The sequence below is a fragment of the Aspergillus multicolor genome (assembly GCF_047715735.1).
Source record: "Aspergillus multicolor strain CBS 133.54 unplaced genomic scaffold BDW74scaffold_3, whole genome shotgun sequence".
Lineage (NCBI taxonomy): Eukaryota > Fungi > Ascomycota > Eurotiomycetes > Eurotiales > Aspergillaceae > Aspergillus > Aspergillus multicolor.
In genome coordinates, this window is record NW_027395954.1 from 1,811,346 (window position 1) to 1,828,911 (window position 17,566).

General features: G+C 52.2%; 5 protein-coding genes across 5 annotated transcripts; 1 reads left to right on the top strand and 4 right to left on the bottom strand.

Annotated features, from left to right (window-relative positions):
* Positions 1-38: 38 nt before the first annotated feature.
* On the top strand, positions 39-3,479 carry BDW74DRAFT_187545 (uncharacterized protein; the record flags this gene model as incomplete). Its single annotated transcript, XM_073731509.1, has 6 exons — positions 39-86; positions 120-170; positions 204-1,973; positions 2,204-2,317; positions 2,457-2,703; positions 2,793-3,479. The coding sequence occupies 6 exons, from the start codon at positions 39-41 to the stop codon at positions 3,182-3,184; spliced, it is 2,622 nt and encodes an 873-aa protein (XP_073588126.1). The 3' UTR covers positions 3,185-3,479.
* BDW74DRAFT_146501 (putative DnaJ domain protein Psi) lies at positions 3,195-5,258 on the bottom strand. Its single transcript, XM_073723367.1, has 3 exons — positions 4,821-5,258; positions 4,053-4,750; positions 3,195-3,993 (listed from the first exon to the last, which is right to left on the bottom strand). Exons 1-3 carry the CDS (start codon positions 4,966-4,968, stop codon positions 3,697-3,699), a joined length of 1,143 nt encoding a protein of 380 aa, XP_073588127.1. The 5' UTR covers positions 4,969-5,258; the 3' UTR covers positions 3,195-3,696.
* Positions 5,259-5,349: 91 nt separating this feature from the next.
* On the bottom strand, positions 5,350-7,897 carry cp1 (putative carboxypeptidase S1). The gene is made up of 2 exons (XM_073733790.1): positions 7,480-7,897; positions 5,350-7,429 (listed from the first exon to the last, which is right to left on the bottom strand). The coding sequence occupies exons 1-2, from the start codon at positions 7,699-7,701 to the stop codon at positions 5,732-5,734; spliced, it is 1,920 nt and encodes a 639-aa protein (XP_073588128.1). The 5' UTR covers positions 7,702-7,897; the 3' UTR covers positions 5,350-5,731.
* A 522-nt stretch (positions 7,898-8,419) lies between these two features.
* BDW74DRAFT_165872 (uncharacterized protein) lies at positions 8,420-10,318 on the bottom strand (the record flags this gene model as incomplete). The annotated part of the gene is made up of 1 exon (XM_073726471.1): positions 8,420-10,318. The coding sequence occupies one exon, from the start codon at positions 10,316-10,318 to the stop codon at positions 8,420-8,422; it is 1,899 nt and encodes a 632-aa protein (XP_073588129.1).
* A 3,461-nt stretch (positions 10,319-13,779) lies between these two features.
* BDW74DRAFT_165873 (uncharacterized protein) lies at positions 13,780-17,224 on the bottom strand (the record flags this gene model as incomplete). The annotated part of the gene is made up of 6 exons (XM_073726472.1): positions 13,780-13,862; positions 13,916-14,564; positions 14,715-14,760; positions 15,178-16,606; positions 16,759-17,002; positions 17,066-17,224. The coding sequence occupies 6 exons, from the start codon at positions 17,222-17,224 to the stop codon at positions 13,780-13,782; spliced, it is 2,610 nt and encodes an 869-aa protein (XP_073588130.1).
* Positions 17,225-17,566: the final 342 nt, after the last annotated feature.

Here is a 17,566-nt window from a genome sequence, read left to right on the forward strand (position 1 = left end):
TCTCACTCATCATCAATTTGCACTCATCACTAGCAAAAATGGCAGTCCCATCTACTTACAATGAAGTGGCGGCCCATTTGAGACAGGTCCAGAATGACCCATCTACACGTTTGGATCAGACAATCCTCGATAAGCTGAAGCTGGAGCTTACACAAAGTACCGATCGTAATGTCCCCGCAGCACTGTTGACACAGATATCGCAGCTCCTGCCCGTCCTTCAGGAAGATCCTACCCCGGTCACCACCCTCGGCATCAAATCCGCTGCCTATTTCACATTCTCCGATCTCTGCGCAATCGACCCTCCTATCAACTTCATCGCTGGTTTCCGCGCCCCGTCACCACCCGTCAATGAGCTAGCCTTGACCTTGCTGCGCAAAGCGGGAAATCACCCAAGCGATGCTGCAATAGTTGCTGGAGATCCGGAACTCGTCACACCTCTGGTCGAGCTCTGGCTTTCGACATCCTCGACTGCTGTCGCTCAAGCGGCATTCGATACTCTCTGGGCGCTTTTGGAGATTGACCAGACGAGTACGTTGGAGAACGGTCAACATGTTGAAGATGGCTCTGGCGGGCAGGGCCTGATGTGGAGAAGAGTATTCAACGACAGAGATGTTTATGGACGTCTGTTTTCGTTTTGCAGCCTTGCCGATAATGGGTCCAGCGGCCTGTCGAGCCGCGAAAAGACTGTGGCCCAGGGGAGACTAATGAGTTTCCTAGTGAAAGCAGGCCAGTGCCGCTGGGACTATGTCTCAAGCTCGCACATACCGGATGTCGAGGCCAAATATAATAGCAAGAGCCTGCTGTACTTCGCGGCTTGCGAGATGGTTGACAAGAGTGATGTTTTGATGCATATGACGCAGCTAAACTTTTTCCGCGATTTACTAGAACTCGAAGCTCCCAACCTTACGTCTCGAACCTTCGTACACTCAGCATCTACATTCTCTTCTCCGGCTCTTGACTTTCTCATCTCGCATAAAATTCACGACACCATACTCGAGTATTATGTGGACGAATCGAAACTAAATCCGGTGGATTTAAGCTTCCTCTGTGGTCCGGTCATGTCATATGTTGCTCAATATGCCGAGCTTTACCCTAATCATCTTTTGCAAAGCTCTCAAACCTTGTTGGCTCGCATCCTTTCGCGAATCGAGGCTTCTCTCTTGATCTCGTCTTCGCAGTGGGCACATGGCCCTGTTCCAAGTGGTCAACTGAATGTCCTTTCCTCTCTCCCGAGAGTGCTTCTGTTAGAGGCTAGCAAAAGAGGCGTAAACCCCGTTTTTGCCTTGCCTACAAATCCGCCAAACCAGGAGGTTTTCAACGCACTAGGAAGGATTTTCCACGGACCTCCAAAACATGCTGTTTCTGACACCATGGATCTCAACACTTCCGGACAGACCGCAACCGACTGGCAAAAAGAGGCGGCGGCCGCCCGTGTCTTGTACATTATGTATCAAAACCACCGCCCGTCCTTGTGGGATGATGTCGTCGCCGCAGCCGATGTCCTAGCGATGAAGGACATCTCTCTTTCCGCTATATCGTTCATGCAAGCTATCGTCACCGCTAACTGGCAGCCATTATCAGCCGAGATCACCTCAGCTGCTCAAGGTATAGCTCGGTACTCGCTTCCGTCAGAAGAGGAGCTTGGTCGCTTGTCACCGGCAACGCAAGGTGTCCTCCCTACGTCAGGTGCCTGGGTGGCCATTTCACCCCCAGCCCTAACCGTTCTACTTCCCTTCCTATTCAAGCCCACCCGCTCGAACTCTGAGTTTGTGGCAGGTGGAGCAGCTGATACACAAAGTGCTGTTTGGAAGGTTGCGACAGCGAGATACGAGGTATTGGTGGCCTTGTATAGGTCTATCCAGAGTATAGAGGAGCGGGGCTCACACCTCGAGGACATTGTACGCACGCTGAAGAAAAGGGTAGATGACGGGCCCCTTGGCCCTGGGGCTCAGACCATTACCCAAGTCGAGACAGTAGGTCTTTGAAGATGCAGAGAATTGAACCAGCTGCGAAGTCGCAATTGAATGTACACAAGGCATTTTTACGCCAGCAGTCTAGAATGGTACCCAGCCCTAATTTTCCATCTGCATTCCCCGCCCCGCCAAGGCGGTGTGAGTCAAGCTCCGCCGGAACTTTTTCTCGCAAAGCCGCGTCCATCTCCGAGCAGCGGTATTTTTTTCTCATTTCAATCACATACACATAGACAATGTCGCGATTCGGCGCAAAGAAGGGCAGAAAGCTGCCCGGCGCAGAATTCACATGGGACGGCACGGACGCTAACGGCGAGGCAGACACAGCACCCACTCCCTTATTCCCTGTACGTTAACCTTAAACAATCCCACCTCCGAAGCATAAGCAAATGCGAATTGCATGCGCCCAGCTCCCTCAATACATACATACACCCTCAAACCTTTCTTCATTCTTCCGGCTATATCCTGACTTCTTGCGTGAAATAGAAATACACAATCCCCCGCCCCCGCCCCCTCAGCACCCGCGAAAAAACCCAAGTCGACCTCTACCGCACCCTCCGCGAGCGCTTCCACGACGGGCCCTACTACTCGATCCTGGGTGTCTCTGCCGGCGCAGCTGGGTACACGGGCAACTCCAAGGCGAACTTCGACCCCTTCACCGGCATGCAGAGCTACTCGGGCAAATACCAGAAGAAGAGGAGGCTTGTGCCGAAGGTGCAGGGGCGGCCGTATGGTATGTTCACCCGAACCCCGAACCCCGTGTTCTCATTCGGAAAAGAAAATGTGGGAAGTGATGGGGTGCTGATTTGGCTATGCGTGTAGTAATGAAATTCTTCCCGCGCGAACTGTGGACAACAATCCAGCCGAACTACAAGCCCGATGGGTTTCTGGACGGGTATCAGCCGCAGACTCTGCAGGCGAGTGCGAAGCGGGGATTCGAGGAGGACGATGAAGACGACGACGTGTCGAAGCGAAGGAAGGAGAATGGGGAGGATGGGGATGGGGATGAGGAAGGGGAGGGCGGGAATATCCTTGACGAGGACGAGGACGAGGCTGGGGAGGAGGAGCTTGTGGACGATGACTTTGAGGATGACGACGATGATATGGGCGGGGATTATAATGCGGAGCAGTACTTTGATGGCGGGGATGATGAGTATGGGGATGATGGGTTCGGGGATGGGGGTGGTGGGGGTGGGGATGAGGATACTTACTGACATTGATATTGGGAAAGGGAAAGGGAAAGGGAAAGGGAAAGTGAGTATCTGTCTCCTACGTGTCGTGGTGTATTACTAGCTATTGGGTTGGCACGGATACCCTGTCTCAGCACGGCTGGGGTTTTTGGAGTTATGGTTATCACTTTTAAGCGTTTAGCATATACTGGAGCTATTGAACATGATTTACGGTTGACATATCAGGATATATAAGAACTACACCAGAACTCTAAAATGACGAGAATAAAGACAACTTATAACCCGTCCTTTTATAACAGCTGAGGGCTCGGAGAAAAACTTTAAGCTGAGTATATAGTGCTGAAGGGCTCACATCACAATCATTATCATCATCACGGGCTCAAAGAAAACAAAGTAGGAATAAAACAGCCCTCAGCAACCCACTAATCAGCAGGTTCGCCATTCACCCAAACGCCAACAATGCTAGAAAGGAAATAGGTATATGTTTTGTACCCAAAGTAGAACAAAGCGAAGCAAGGACTGAGCAGAGATCAGTTTCAAGGAAGAACGTCCTTGAGCACCTCTTTCGCGTTACTCGACAGCGTTTTCGGAAACTCGACATTGACGCGCACAAGGAGGTCGCCCCGTTCGCTGGGCTTCTTCGAAATCGTCATTCCCAGACCTGGGAATTTCTCCTCGTAGCCGGGCGGCGTGGGCCCAGGCTTCGCGACCTTGAGTGACTTGCCGTCGATGGTGCGGACGATGCGGTTCCAGCCTGTTAGGGCTTCCTTGAGGGAGAGGTCGACAGTTGTGATGAGGTTGTCGCCGTGGCGTTTGAAGTTGGGGTGCTCTTTCTGTACAGAAGTTAATAATACATTCTATCAATCAGTCGCTGAATAGAGGGCTATCTTACCTCCGTGACAATGAGATGCACATCCTGCCGCCCACCTTCCTCCTGGTCTCCAACACCGCGGTACTTAATCTTCGAGCCTGTCCGCAGCCCAGGCTTAATATTCGCTTCGAGCGTAACATCCTGCACGGTCCGCTTCCCACTCGCATCAAATGTCTTGCTCTTGACCGTAACTTTCTTCGTACAGCCGCTCATAATCTCCTCCAGCGTCAACGGTAACTGCTTCTCAATAACGGTCGGCTCCGGCGTCGGCGCCCGAGCAGAGGACTGTCGCTGGAAGCCCGCCCCAGCACCACCGCTCGTCCCCCTGGTGCTGCGGAACCGCGGACCCCCGCTGCGCCCACCACCTAGGCCGCCGCCGAGCATGGAGAACAGGTCGTCGTCATCCCCGAACCCGCCCATGCCACCGCCAGCGCCCTTGGCGAAGTTCCGGAAGATATCATCGGCGGAGCTAAACTGGAAGCCGCTGCTACCGCCGCTGCCGGGCCGTGTAGAAAAGTGGAATGTGCGTGTGCCGCCGCTAGGCATGCCACCGAAGGAGAATCCACCGGGCATGCCACCGCCTCCTCCTTCGAAGGAGTTGGCGCCGCCGCCGCCCGATGTTGGTGGGGGGCCACCGCGAAGGAGATATTCGAGGCCGAATTGATCGTAGACTTTGCGTTTCTCTGGGTCGGAGAGGACTTCGTAGGCTTGGGAGACCTCTGTAGATAGCGGGTATTAGCGATGATCGACAGAATGAAAATCAAATGCGGGGTATAAGAATAAACGTACCTTTGAACTTATCGGCCGCTTTGGCATCGTCTTTGTTCTTGTCTGGATGATATTTTAGTGCGGCCTTGCGGTAGGCCTTTTTGATTTCGTCCTGCGCAGCATCGGGCTTGATCCCGAGCGCATCGTATAGTTTTGTTTCTGCAACCATGATTTGGTGCGTATGTGTGTATATATGCGTGTTCAAATTGAGTTCAGATTATTGGTAAGCAAGTCGAGTACCCAATTAATTCTCCGGGTTTAATATGGCGTGAGGGTGTGCTGTCAAAGAGAAGTGTCGATAATAAAGACCCTCGGAAGGGGACTCGAATGACGTAGAAGGTTCGGCAAGGTAAAGTGCGGGGAGATGTTGGTAGTATAAGTCAGGTCGAGTAGCGCGGTAAACTGCCAAAGTTAGGGCACGATGAGGCAAACGCACGCCAGCAGGACGAGGAATGTTGATATATAGGATCAGGCAGTGTCAGATGGTGCCTTGAGTGACGGCAGGGCGATCTTGAAAGAGCCCCAGACGTGACGTGTGACGTTGACCGCAGCCAGCCAATCGAAGATTCCAGAAGCTTCCACCACTGAGGTCGTGGAGTGACACTGGTTGGCTTGAGAATATGTCGAGTTGCAATAAATAGAGGCAGAAGTGTCTTGATGGGAATTGTACACTGGCAATAATATATTGTGCGAGATTGGGAGTTGACAGTGGCCGAGGGTGCCTGAAAGTGGCCGCGCTACAACCTCAAATTGCCTGTTCCGGATACGCTTGGCCAGTCAAGATCCACTGCACTCCAGATCATCTACTCCAGTTTTATTCCAATTGGTGTACCATCGGTCACCGACATTTATCTACATGCATAATCCACAGACAGCTCGGTATATATACGCGACGAACCACGTCCACGTCCATGTCCTAAACTCCGTCCTGGCTAAGCAGCACTCTCATCCACCACTATATAATCCTTAATCAGTGCAGTCCCGTTGGCCACGCTCACAATCTGTTCATCCGTACAGTATGACCCCAGAGAAAGAATGTAACAAGTTGGCGCCGGGCTGTCAGGAACGGTGTTGGTGACGTTCCAGGTCGAAGAGGGACCTGTGGTGGAATACGTGCCATTTCGAGCTGTCGAGATCTTTCCTGTCGCGATATCACGGTTGAACATGGCTCGATGGAAAATTTCATACGCAGTCTCGGGCTGATACGCAGGCACTTCGTGGCCGGCTTGATAGACTCGAGTGAAGGAGAAGTTCCCATGCTGACGTACAAGACCGCCGACGTACGAAGAGTTGGTCTGCAGCGGTGCGTACCCGGCAGCGCGAAATTTGTCTGCATCGCTGTAGTCAACCTGCAGACTCACCTCCTCGCCGCCATTCCAAGGGCAGGCATAATCCCGATCACCATAAACGAGAGCCACCTTGATGCCAGAGTCGAGCACGTACGCGATATCCTCCAAGTAGCCACGAACATCGGATCGTGGGTAGTCGCCGGTGGAGCTAAACCCAGCATAAACGCTGTCAACCGACTCTGTAAAGTTGATGGGGACTCCAAGGGCTTCCTGCACCCAGTGCTGACTCAAATAGCCGAGGTAGTATGGGGGAGGGAAAGGGTCGGGGTCGAAATGGGCAATGTCGTAGTATCCTCGTCCGGAGAACAGAGGGTATGGCCCCTCCACGTTGTTAGCACAGTAGCGGTCCGCTGCTGCGCATGCAGCGTTCACCGTCCTGTTGTTACCATACATGAGAGGATCGCCCTCGGCAGCAAGTTCGCGACATCTAATGATCTGATCCTTGCAGCCGCCCGGTTTGCTCCACGCATTCATCGCGAAATCATAGATGGTCTCGTTGATTGCCTCGATACCATACGTGTTGTTGTACGCTATTTCAGGGTACGACGGCGACTGCACAAGCAAATCAATACAGCCGTTGATGATTCCGAGTGTGTCGAGGTGAATGTAATGCGATTCTCCCGCGGCGGTAAGCGAGCCATTGGCGATCTTCTCATTCTGCTCCTGGAAAAACGCAGTGAAAGACGGACCATAACGGCCTCCATAGGACTCGGTCCAGATGCTGACCCGGTCGTCATGGGGTTTGTAGGCGGGGAACTCAGTAAACCATGTCTGCGCAAAGGCCCAAAGAGCGCGAGCCGCATTTTGGGTGGTATTGGCCGCGGATGAGGCGTTCAGGCTGGGAAAAGTGCCCACATAGAACGTATTGTTCTGCTCCGGGACGGTCGTCCATTTCGAGACGTCACGGACACCCGTCAATTGATCGTATGTCCCATTGGTGGGCACATCGTAGCTGAAACCGACCTGGTTCGGCTGGTCGATGTAGAGCATATTTACGTAGTTGTTCCATGACCAGGGGTTCAGCTCCGTAGAGTTGGAATCAATGTTGACCCGACATGGTCCATTCTCCTGCATGAGGCCGATCATAGACGAACTTCCCGGACCGCCGTTCATCCATATCGACAGCGGCGCATTGACAGGGTCATTGCGGGACTCGAAGAACCAAAAAAATGAGTTGATGGGATAGTCTTGGTCCAAACCCAGGTCATTCAATGTGCCTGCAGGGAGATGGACATAACCCGAATAAGATTTCACTCCCGGGGTTGTCTCGCAGATTTCAGGCTGCCAGCGGTTAGACCTCTTGAGAGGAAATTATTGATCATGGATCATACCTCTTTGTAAGAGATCCTGACACCCTCTTGGTGCTTGGAGTGGATGACCTTGACATCTTCAGTAGTGATAGGAGGGAAATATTGGCCGGCAACCAGGTTGACCAGGCCCGCGGAGAGCGCTACAGCCGATGACAACGAGGGCATTGAGAGACTCGGCAGCACCCGCGCAGCCCAATTTGAAATCAGCGTAGACAAGGCGGATTCGTCGACGGGGATATCCATGGTTTTATGTATGCACCTTCCCCGCGAGGCAATCAAAGAGCGGACGCAATAGGGAGGTCAATAAGCAGTGCTAACCGGCGAGGCTGTCGATCAATGTAACCGTGGAGCAGCGACGACTGGCCCTAAGCTTCTCCAAGGCGCTTGGCGCTCTTTATCTCGAGTTTCAGTGTAACTGTGATTACTTTTGATGATCAACAAATTTATTGTCCTTTATCGCTCTCGGGCCTCGACTGGTCTGAGTCTGGAATCTAATGACTCTAGTCTACCTTGGGGGTGGTTCCGAGATACAGCCGAACCTTAGTCGGCCGCGAGCGGAATACTACCTGATAATGTAGTTGAAGGAAGTGAAAGCAGGTAAACATACAAACTTATTAAACTTATTGGGATATATAACTCAAAAGAATGCGCTATCTTACAATCTAACCATTTCAAGCAGATTCGCCGACCAAGAAGTGTGCCCATGCTATTCCCAGCATCCGCCAACGCCCCAACGCTGTGAAACAATGCAAATAATGCTCAATGAATAGACATCGCTGGAGAAGTTGAGAGTCGCCGCCGCAAACCAGATATGCGAAGCCGCAAGCTTCAGCACAAAGATATAGTAATGACAAGCTGAAGCTGATATATACAACGAAGCCAGAATTAAAGTAAAACAACAGAAGACAGGGTATCGAAGAATGTCGGAACAGGAATTAGGGCTGACGGTAGACTTGTATGTTTAACGCCTTGTGGTTGTTGCATCTCCATTTCCATCTTGCGCAGTGGAGGGAAGGTCCTTTGCGGCCGGTCGAGTCTTCGGGCTGGATGTGTCTGTGCTGGGACCCCTTGCCGGTACTGAATCCGATGAATGAACACTAGAGACGGAGTGGAAATCGTCATCTTTAATCGACGATGCTTTGTTTGACTCGGTTGGCGACGTGATAGTATCGAGGATTTTCTTGGTGCTGTCTGTCAAAGCGGCGTGTCCACTGGCAGACGCACGGGTAGATATGGAGCTGATCGAGCGGTTGTCGTCGGAGATAGCGTAAGGGTTCGGAGAAACTGGAGTGGAAGTCGATGCAGTCGACGCTCGCTGGGGGTTCCGAGGTGGGAGAGAAGGAGGCTGTCTTTTCGGAATGGTAACGAGGCGAGCACGGGTGAAAGTAGGGGACTGGCGTTTAACCTCAACAGGCGCTGCGGGAACCTCCACGGTCAGGGGAGGGTTGAAACTAGTAGAACTGTCGCGTCTCGAGATCCTAGCACTGCTGACCTCGTGCACCTTGAGATCTTCATCATTGATGAACTTGTCCAGCACGCCATCGTCCTGACTGCGGAAGCTAGTTTCGTGGTGTTCAGGGATAACAGTATCCCAGCGAGCCTCGTCGTGTTCAGACGGGGACGCCTTTGGCTCGGAAAAGTCGCGATTGCTTCGTGACGATGCGCGGCTAATAGATGTCGGGGCAGATAAGGGTTCGTCGAATGTCTGAGTGCCTCTGTCTACACTCACGTAGCTTTGGACACTGGTACGCCAGCTGTTACGCCGCGAACTCTCCGTACTTCGCCGGAAAGATGCGTAGATGGGGCTTCCTGGGTTGGGCTTGAATTCAAAGGCTTCATGGCTCGGTCGGGTTTTGGAACCAGCTTCGCGGATGAAGAGGCCTTCAGCTTCCAGTGCCTTGACCCCAAATGGATCGGGATCCTCTGGGTCTGGAACGCCGAACAAAGCGGGCTGCTCTAGATCCACGTCTCCAGGGGTTTCACCCGGGGGCGGGATTAGATCCTCCTTCACGTCTGTATCTCCTTGGGCGGCCTTTATTGTTTGCAGTAAAGGTTCAATAGACGCAGGCGGGTGTTTGGCCTTACCGGCCAAGATGTCGGTAACGGAAATGCGTTCGCCATAGAATCGTTCGTTCTCGTCGGTACGCTCGATGATGATAGTGCCGTCTACTTGAACACCAGCATACAGTCCTCGGCTCTTCATATAGGTCCAAATCGGAGCTTGCCTCTTGTGAACCTCCGAATCGAGCACTCCTCCCATTCCAACTGGACCAGCCGAAGCACTAACCTCACCACCTAATGTGCATCGAACCTTCTTGAAAGCCTCCAAAGCTTCGTAGGTGTTGATGACGACCACGCAGTCGTAGATATCGATGCCAGCAAGAAACCCAATACCGGCCGTGTGCAGCATGATACCAGAAGGCGGACTCCATTCCCCTGTTTCGGGAATACGGGCTAAAAGGACACCACTGCCACCGGAGCCACTCAGCCATAAACCAGTTCGCATGGTTGTGAAGATCGCTATGCCCTTGGCCTTCTGGATGACTTCGGTGGGAATCTTCTTTATCACCCGCTGCTTGCCCTTTGGTTTATCGATCTTCCCGGTTTCCTTGTTGATATGATTATCAGCGCTCTGTCGATCGGCCTCTGCGTCAGCATAAAAGCCATCTTTGCAGAAGCTCCGCAGAATTCGAGCCGCCTTGTCGCTTTCCTTATCAATGGTCATAGGCCAGAATGCCTCGGCGCCGACCCTGTTCGACAATCGATTGACGGGATCCCCCAGCTTGTCCAATGCATGCCATGCCTTATCGAAGCCCTTCTTGGAGGTCCCCTTTGTTCTTTCCCAGAACGTGGGAGCCATTTCAAATGTTGGAGCGGCTCCCGCCTGCGACGACGGTGATGGCGGGTAACACGATTAGAGGAGTCGATGACTAGAGCGGCGGCTGAGCGCGCTATATATGCAGACGCTGGGCTGGTTAAAATCGGAACCGCCGGAAACAGCAGGATCTCAGCTGTAGGGTACAAATGCGCCGAAGAATGCAGGATGGGTCCCGGCGCAGGTATTCGCTGCCACAGCCGAAGAATGCACGCCTGACGCTGGAATGCAAGCGCAAGATAAGCCACTCGGCCGACTGGGAATAAGAAACTATTTATCAGACTGATACTCGCTTTAACCGATGAACTGAAGCAGGTTTCCTGAGCTCTGCGGGAGGTCAGATGTGTGGCAACAGAAGGAGGGAAGTCGGAACCGCGGACCACCGCAAGCAGGCTCTTCTGGGGATTCGGGGAAGTAACCAAGGAACAAACTGCGGACTACTTACTTTGTAAGACGGCTTTTCGGATCTGGTCGGTAAGCGGATTAGATTTTAATATCCCTTGATCAAGGTGTTGTTGCGGCGGCCAATATATACTCTGTCGCCGATAATGGTGATGATGTATGATGCGTCGCCAAGTATATCGCAGGAATCAAGTTGACAGTAGATACAGGTCTCAAACGGCGAAGGAAGGAGAGGAAGAAGGAAAGAAAAGAGCCAGCAACATGGGATACGTAGGCTGCATAAGCCCAATAAGTACTGGTAAGCAGGCAGGCATCGGCCCAGTCAGGCCTTTTTTTTTTTTCATCAACCATCCAACCTAACGGCTGGATCGGAACAGCAACTAAAAGGCTGGAGCGACAGCCAATGGAAAGAGGAGACTCAAGGCACAAACTACTAAAGGCTGCAGAAGCAGAGGAGGGGAAAAAGAAACGAGGCTAGAGTGAGGAGTATGACGGAGGAGATGGATCATGGATCATGGCATCATAGGAAGCCCACTTGGTCTTGACTCTGATCGATAAGCGTCTTCATAGAACTATCGCTCATCAACTACGGAGTACACGCTTACAAAAGCAATGAGTGCTCCGTAAACTATCTCCTGTATACTTGTTTACTTGAACTCTACTACAAGATCATGCAGGTATTTCTCATCAGTCTTATCGTCTTATGCTTTCTCGCAGACAGTCCAACAGACTGAAGCTCAATCGTCATCATCCACGTACCCGATGGGCCTCTCAAAACCTCAACCAAAAAAAAAATAACATTAAATATACAGAATTTTCCCGCACAGACAGAAATCGGGACCCAAAGTGCTGACCTACCTGAACAATAGGATAGGGTAAACAGGGCGTGTGTCCCGTTCCAGTTCGATATTTCTCTCCCTACCAACCCTAGCCTATCGTACAAGGGGCACCTATCCAGCCAGCCTTCAACTATCGAATGTATCAAGTCGCAAAATATGACAGCTCACAGCTCAGCTCCAATACCTCAGCCCCCCATGAGTGGCCCTCAGTTCAGCTAGCCTCCCTTAGCTCCGTCCCTAGATAATTAAACTAAACAATAGCGATCGGGTAAACGGTGTCTTTCTTCCTTGCTTTGATCTAGATCTGATCCTTTTATCCTCCGGCGTCCCCGTCAAAGAAGTCAAGACTAGAACCCTCATCTGATCGCGATCGTCGCCTAATATTTCTTCAGCATGGCCGTCCATCTGAAGTTCTTAACTGTAACCGGCAACCCGGAACGACGGGAGCCCTGACAGCACTCTAGTCTAGCCTGGCCTGGACCACTTCGACAGACGGACTTTTCCATCGGAAATGAAAGGCAGACCCTGCGCCTGTGTTAGGCTTCTGGTCTCCATGGTGGGCACTGGGTCTGTACCTGATGTATCCTAGCGTCCCCACCGTATACTTGCATCGCCATCGCCTAGCGCAAAGGAAATCTGTAGATGTATGTATGTCACTTTGTTGTCACCGGCGGACACTGTTGAGACCTTCTCTTTCCGGCGTAGTTTGCGATCGCGTTCGCAAACTACATTGATTGATGCGATGCGCCGAGGCTATTTGAGCAGAGATTTCAATCTGGACTGTCCAAATGCAATAGCCTTGCCCATCACTTGATAGCCCACTATTTGGAGATCCTTTTCCGTACTGCCTTGGACCTGTTATTGATGCTGGCCCGCTGGCGAATCGACCATGTGTTCGTTGTTTGCTACAAGCGCCATGCATACATATCATATGCAGGGGCTCGGGGTACAGTATCTTAAGGAGTTCGCATTGATTTTGTGTACAGGAGGTGCACTCTTCCAGACACAAGGAAAACTCTGGATCATTCATCCAGTATTGCAGTAAAACTAAAGAATCGGATCTTGTCTCAGCTTGCGAAGATATACCCCGTATACTTAACTCTGTGGGGATTTAAGACGACTGTTGGGCGTTGATCCGCATTTCTGGAACGATTTCCTGAGACAGCGCTAGAATTGGGCTCCCGAGATCGGGGAACTGACCATAACCTGTTTCTACCTACTTCTGCTAAGAGCTTTAGTGCTATAGCACGCATTCTGAACAGACTACTGGTGGTGCTCTAATGCAGATCATCTCTCTACTGAATAGCTAGACACTCCATAGCAACGGCCCCTCAATATTCAATATGACACGACCAAAGCGGGAAAAGCACAGCAAACATTCCTCTATCCGCCCCGTCTCCTCTTCTCCCAAAGCTACAGATACATGGGACTGTAGTCTACAGACGTTGACCTAGAGTCCACCAACGGACTCCCCACAAACAACCGCTCTACGCGACGAACTTTTGAGGATCCAATGCATTCCCCGCAGACACCTCACATACGCTACTCAACCGTGCCAGCATGCGGATTTCGGAGTCTCCGTGTCCACGAGAATTGGCAATCGCAGGGGATATATCCGATCCAGCATCCCGGTCCCAGCGGAGCCCTGGCGCATTAGCTCCGGCCGAACTGGCGTTCATCTACGGCGGCAACTGCCAGACATGGTGCCATGCATATGTGCGGCGTACTCTGTTCCCGCTTATGGCATACGGGGATGGATGGGTCATGTCCATGGCCCATGGCGAGCAGGGATAGTGCATGCCCACGAGATTGCTAGGGGCGCCACCATGCTTCGGCAATTGCCATAAGCGACCGTTCAGGGCTATGCTTCGGAAGCTCGGAATTGAGGTTTTGGGGAGCATAGTGCATCCTCGTTGGATTGTTGCTGCTGACATGTCATGTTGCTGTGTATGTTGATAGTGGTGAGATCGTCGGGATTGGATTCCTGTGGGAGCATCTTCGGCACTTGGTTCGGTACCTAGGTAAGGGGTTCGCGATTGCTAGCATTTGGTGTTTTCATCTGTCAATGCCACATGGTTTTGCGGGTATATACCGGGGTGGTGCATTGGGCATCTGCTGCCATGCCATGGATGAACTTGTAAACTTGGAATGAAAATAAATACCTGTCTAGCTAGTCATAATCGAACACTATCATGTACATCACCATCACAGAGCACCAAGCTCTTTCAGCTTGGAGATCAGGCCGTCAACATCCTCGACCTTGCCACCACCCTGGCGGGCAGGAGGTTCTGTAACAAGTCAGCATCACACCACATCGAAACCAAAACCCCATAGGACTCACCCGTAACCTTGAGAGTCTTCAGCCGCCTCTTGTCCTCCACACCCAGATCCGCCAGCGTCTTCTTCTCCAGAGGCTTCTTCTTCGCCTTCATGATGTTCGGTAGACTAGCGTACCGCGGCTCGTTCAGTCGCAAATCAGTCGTGATAATCATCGGCAGCTTCGCCCTGAGCGTCTCAACACCACCGTCAACCTCATGCGTCACCTCAACAGTCCCTGCCTCATCCTTAATCTCAACCTTGCTCGCCTGCGTTGCCTGCGGCCAGCCCAAGAGACCCGCAAGCATCTGACCCGTCTGCCCCTGGTCTCCGTCAATAGCCTGCTTTCCGAGCAGAACCAGGTTGATGTTCTCCTTCTCGACAACAGCGCGCAGCGTCTTGGCGACGGTCAGAGGTTCCAGGCCGCCGTCGTTGCTGTCGGGGACGTCGATGTGGAACGCGCGGTCGGCGCCCATAGCCATCGCTGTGCGGAGGGTGTCGGCGCATTTGGGGCCACCAGCGGAGAGGGCAAGGATGTTTTCGACCTTCAGGGGCCCCTTGCGCTCACGAAGGCGGACGGCTTCTTCGACGGAGAGTTCGTCGAAGGGGTTGAGGGAGTGCTTGACGCCTGCGATTTCGACACCCGTTTGGGCCTTGTTGATTCGGGGTTTGATCTGTTTGAGTTAGTATATACGTTGCAGAGAGGTGGGCACAGCCTGGAAATTCCCTCGAAGTGTCAGGGCACAGCACATCTCGACAACCGGCAGACGACAATTCGGGGATGGAAACTGCGCCGAGAACGGAGCTCCAAAGGCAAAACTCACAGCATAGTCAATCACCCGCTTGACGGGGACGAGAATCCGCAGTCCGCTGGCCATGTTTAGTATGTGCTTTAAAAGGTTTCCACGCGAGATATGATCCAGCAATCGACTCCTAGAATGCGTGCGGGGAGTGAAGGTCTTGAAGGAGTTGATCGGACAGTGGACGGTGACCTCGGACGGTGACCGGCAGAAAACAGTCAGCGGCCCGCTCCAGTCGGCTCTCCGCCCAGCAACTCGTTCGCTTCCTAGGTTGTCCCGCAGCCGAGGTTATGGCCGCCTTCACCAACCGCAAATAGCCGTCTCGCCGATGGCATGCGAATGCATGTTGATGTTGTACACGAGATTCATCCTTGCTATGTGATAGGATGACTGCTCTATTCTTCTATTCAGATCATCATGCAGCCGGCTTTTGGGGTATGTACAGGTGTCAGCCTACTATCTATCTACAGAGGGGCCTTCTATCTACCATGTCTCTTGTTTATACCTCCCCGTCTTCTCCATCCCGACTAGATAATCCTCAGCTTCTCGCCGGCTGAACTGTTGTGTTCCAGCCTCGTTTCCAAACTGGAATGCCTCTGTCAAAGCCTCCCTGACAGCCTGTGGCATCCGCCCGGAGGAGCCACAAACAAACACAGCGCCGCCCTTGTCGTGCAGGAGGTTGAAGACGAGGCTCGAGTTTTCCCGGATGACATCCTGGACGTATACCTTCTGCTTCTGGTCTCTCGAAAAGGCCGTGATGATTTTGAGTTTGATGAGGTCGCTCAGTTGCTGCCACTCGTCTTCAAAGAAGAAATCAGCGGCCCGATTACGACCGCCGTAGACGAGGATTGTGGGCTCGATGGGCGGATCTACGCCCGGGTTCTCTTCTTGATAGGACTTGACTATCGCGGCCTTTTCCCATAGCATGGATCGTAAAGGTGCAACACCTGTGCCTGGCCCGATCAGCATCGTTGGTCCAACTAGTTGGCCGACAGACGAGTTGAGGCCGCCACGCTGCAGTTGGACTCTGAGGGTGCTGCCAGGCCGGAGGTTTGAAATATATTTCGTGCAAACCCCCTCCCTTATTTTCTTGATCACGGTTCGGTACTTGACGATGGCGATCAAGAGTTCGAATCTTGCACCGCCATCTGGTGATCGCTTCAGCTCTCCGCCACTTCCAATGCTGAACTGCCTTCCTCGAAAGATGGGGAAAGCGGACGTTGCGTGCTGCCACGGAATTTTGACAGTATCAAACTCGTGCAGAATCTCGAGAATGCTGCGCCTGGGGCGCGTGGTGTAGTCCCAGAATTCGTCAAGATATTCTGGATTGGTGAACTCTAGTAGTCGCTCCTTATGCATCTCATATGTTGTATAGTGTGCGATAGCCCCGAAGAATGACCGGCGAGGGATTGCTCTGATATCTAAATAGTTTATCAGTAGCTCTCGCAAAGTCAATCTAGGGTGGGATTCAAGGTTGTGAATGGGCGGAGTGGGTAAATCGTTCGTGGATCGTGTGCTATCCCGAGGGACTAAAGAGACAAGCTGGTCCGCTTGCTCCTGCCAACCCATCATCTCGATGAGACTCTGGACATCCTCCGGGGTATTCTTTGGTGTGATGGCTATCACGTCCCCTGGAGCATATGAAACAGGGTCGGGGACCGTCAAAACCAAATGTCGCACGTCTTGCCAGTGTGTTTCTGGGGTTACACGTCTGTTCTGGACAAGCGATGCTGTTAAGCTATTGTGGAGTGGCCGTTGATCATTGTCGAGGCGATATGACTCCGAAAAATCTCCGGACACTGCCGCATTATCTCCATTGAGAGAACTCGCTTCTTCCAAAGTCCCTACTTCCTGGTCTCGTACTTGCAGAACCCATTTTGGCGGCAATTGGACGTCGTCCGGTATCGGATCCTTCCCTTCAGGAAGGGGATATTTGTCCAACAAGTGCTTTCGGAATCCAGTCAACCAAGGGATAAATGTGCCCTCCAAGCTATAGCCATATTAGCGCATGGCTATGGGATGGAATGAAGTGCATACCCCTCAGGGTGCTGGTGGTCCGCCTCTCCACCGGGGTGTATCTCCTCCGCACCGAGCTGTAGTAACCTCTTATACAATTTCCGCGCTGCCCAATTGAACTTCGGATACGAGCTATCGCCCAGCCCAAACCATGTAAAGTTCACCCCGCTCAAGAAAGTCGGCGGCAGTTTCTTCAGAAGCAGCGATCTCCAGAATGTCCGCGCATTGGCCGGCAAATCTCCCTGGCCGGTCGTCGAAACCGCGAAGACGACAATCGTATACGATTTCAACGATTCCTGGAGTCAAGCCAATGGTAATTAGCACAATCCAAATTGGCGCAATCATTCTAGATAACGAACCGGCTTGACATGATTCAATTCAGAAACCTGTGTTGTGAAATGTAGACGCTCGGCCAAAGCCCCCACCTCGTCGGCGGCATCCTGCGCATTGCCCGTCTCGGAACCGTAGACGACGAGGGCGGAGCGTCCCTTTGAGCCTGTGCCTGGGCTCTCACTCATACTGGTAGAGTTTCCGGTTGTGAATAATCAGAAACCGAATAGAGTTGATGCGGCTCGTGATCAAACCCGACTGAATATCTTTTGAGTTTGAATTTGGTGCGCACTGCGGGGAAGGCTCCGCTGATCGGAATGATATCATCCGTAGATCTGATATGCTTCTGATAAGGACGGTTTGAACAGGAGCATATCTACAAGAACGTATGATAGATAGATTCGTACTCCGATTTATTCGGTACACCTGTAGAGTGATTTTTGCAAGCCTGATTTTGAAGTGCTGATCTTCGAGTACAGGGCTATTGCCGAAGCCCTGTACCTAGGAAATACCTTTCAAAGTGAAGGCTA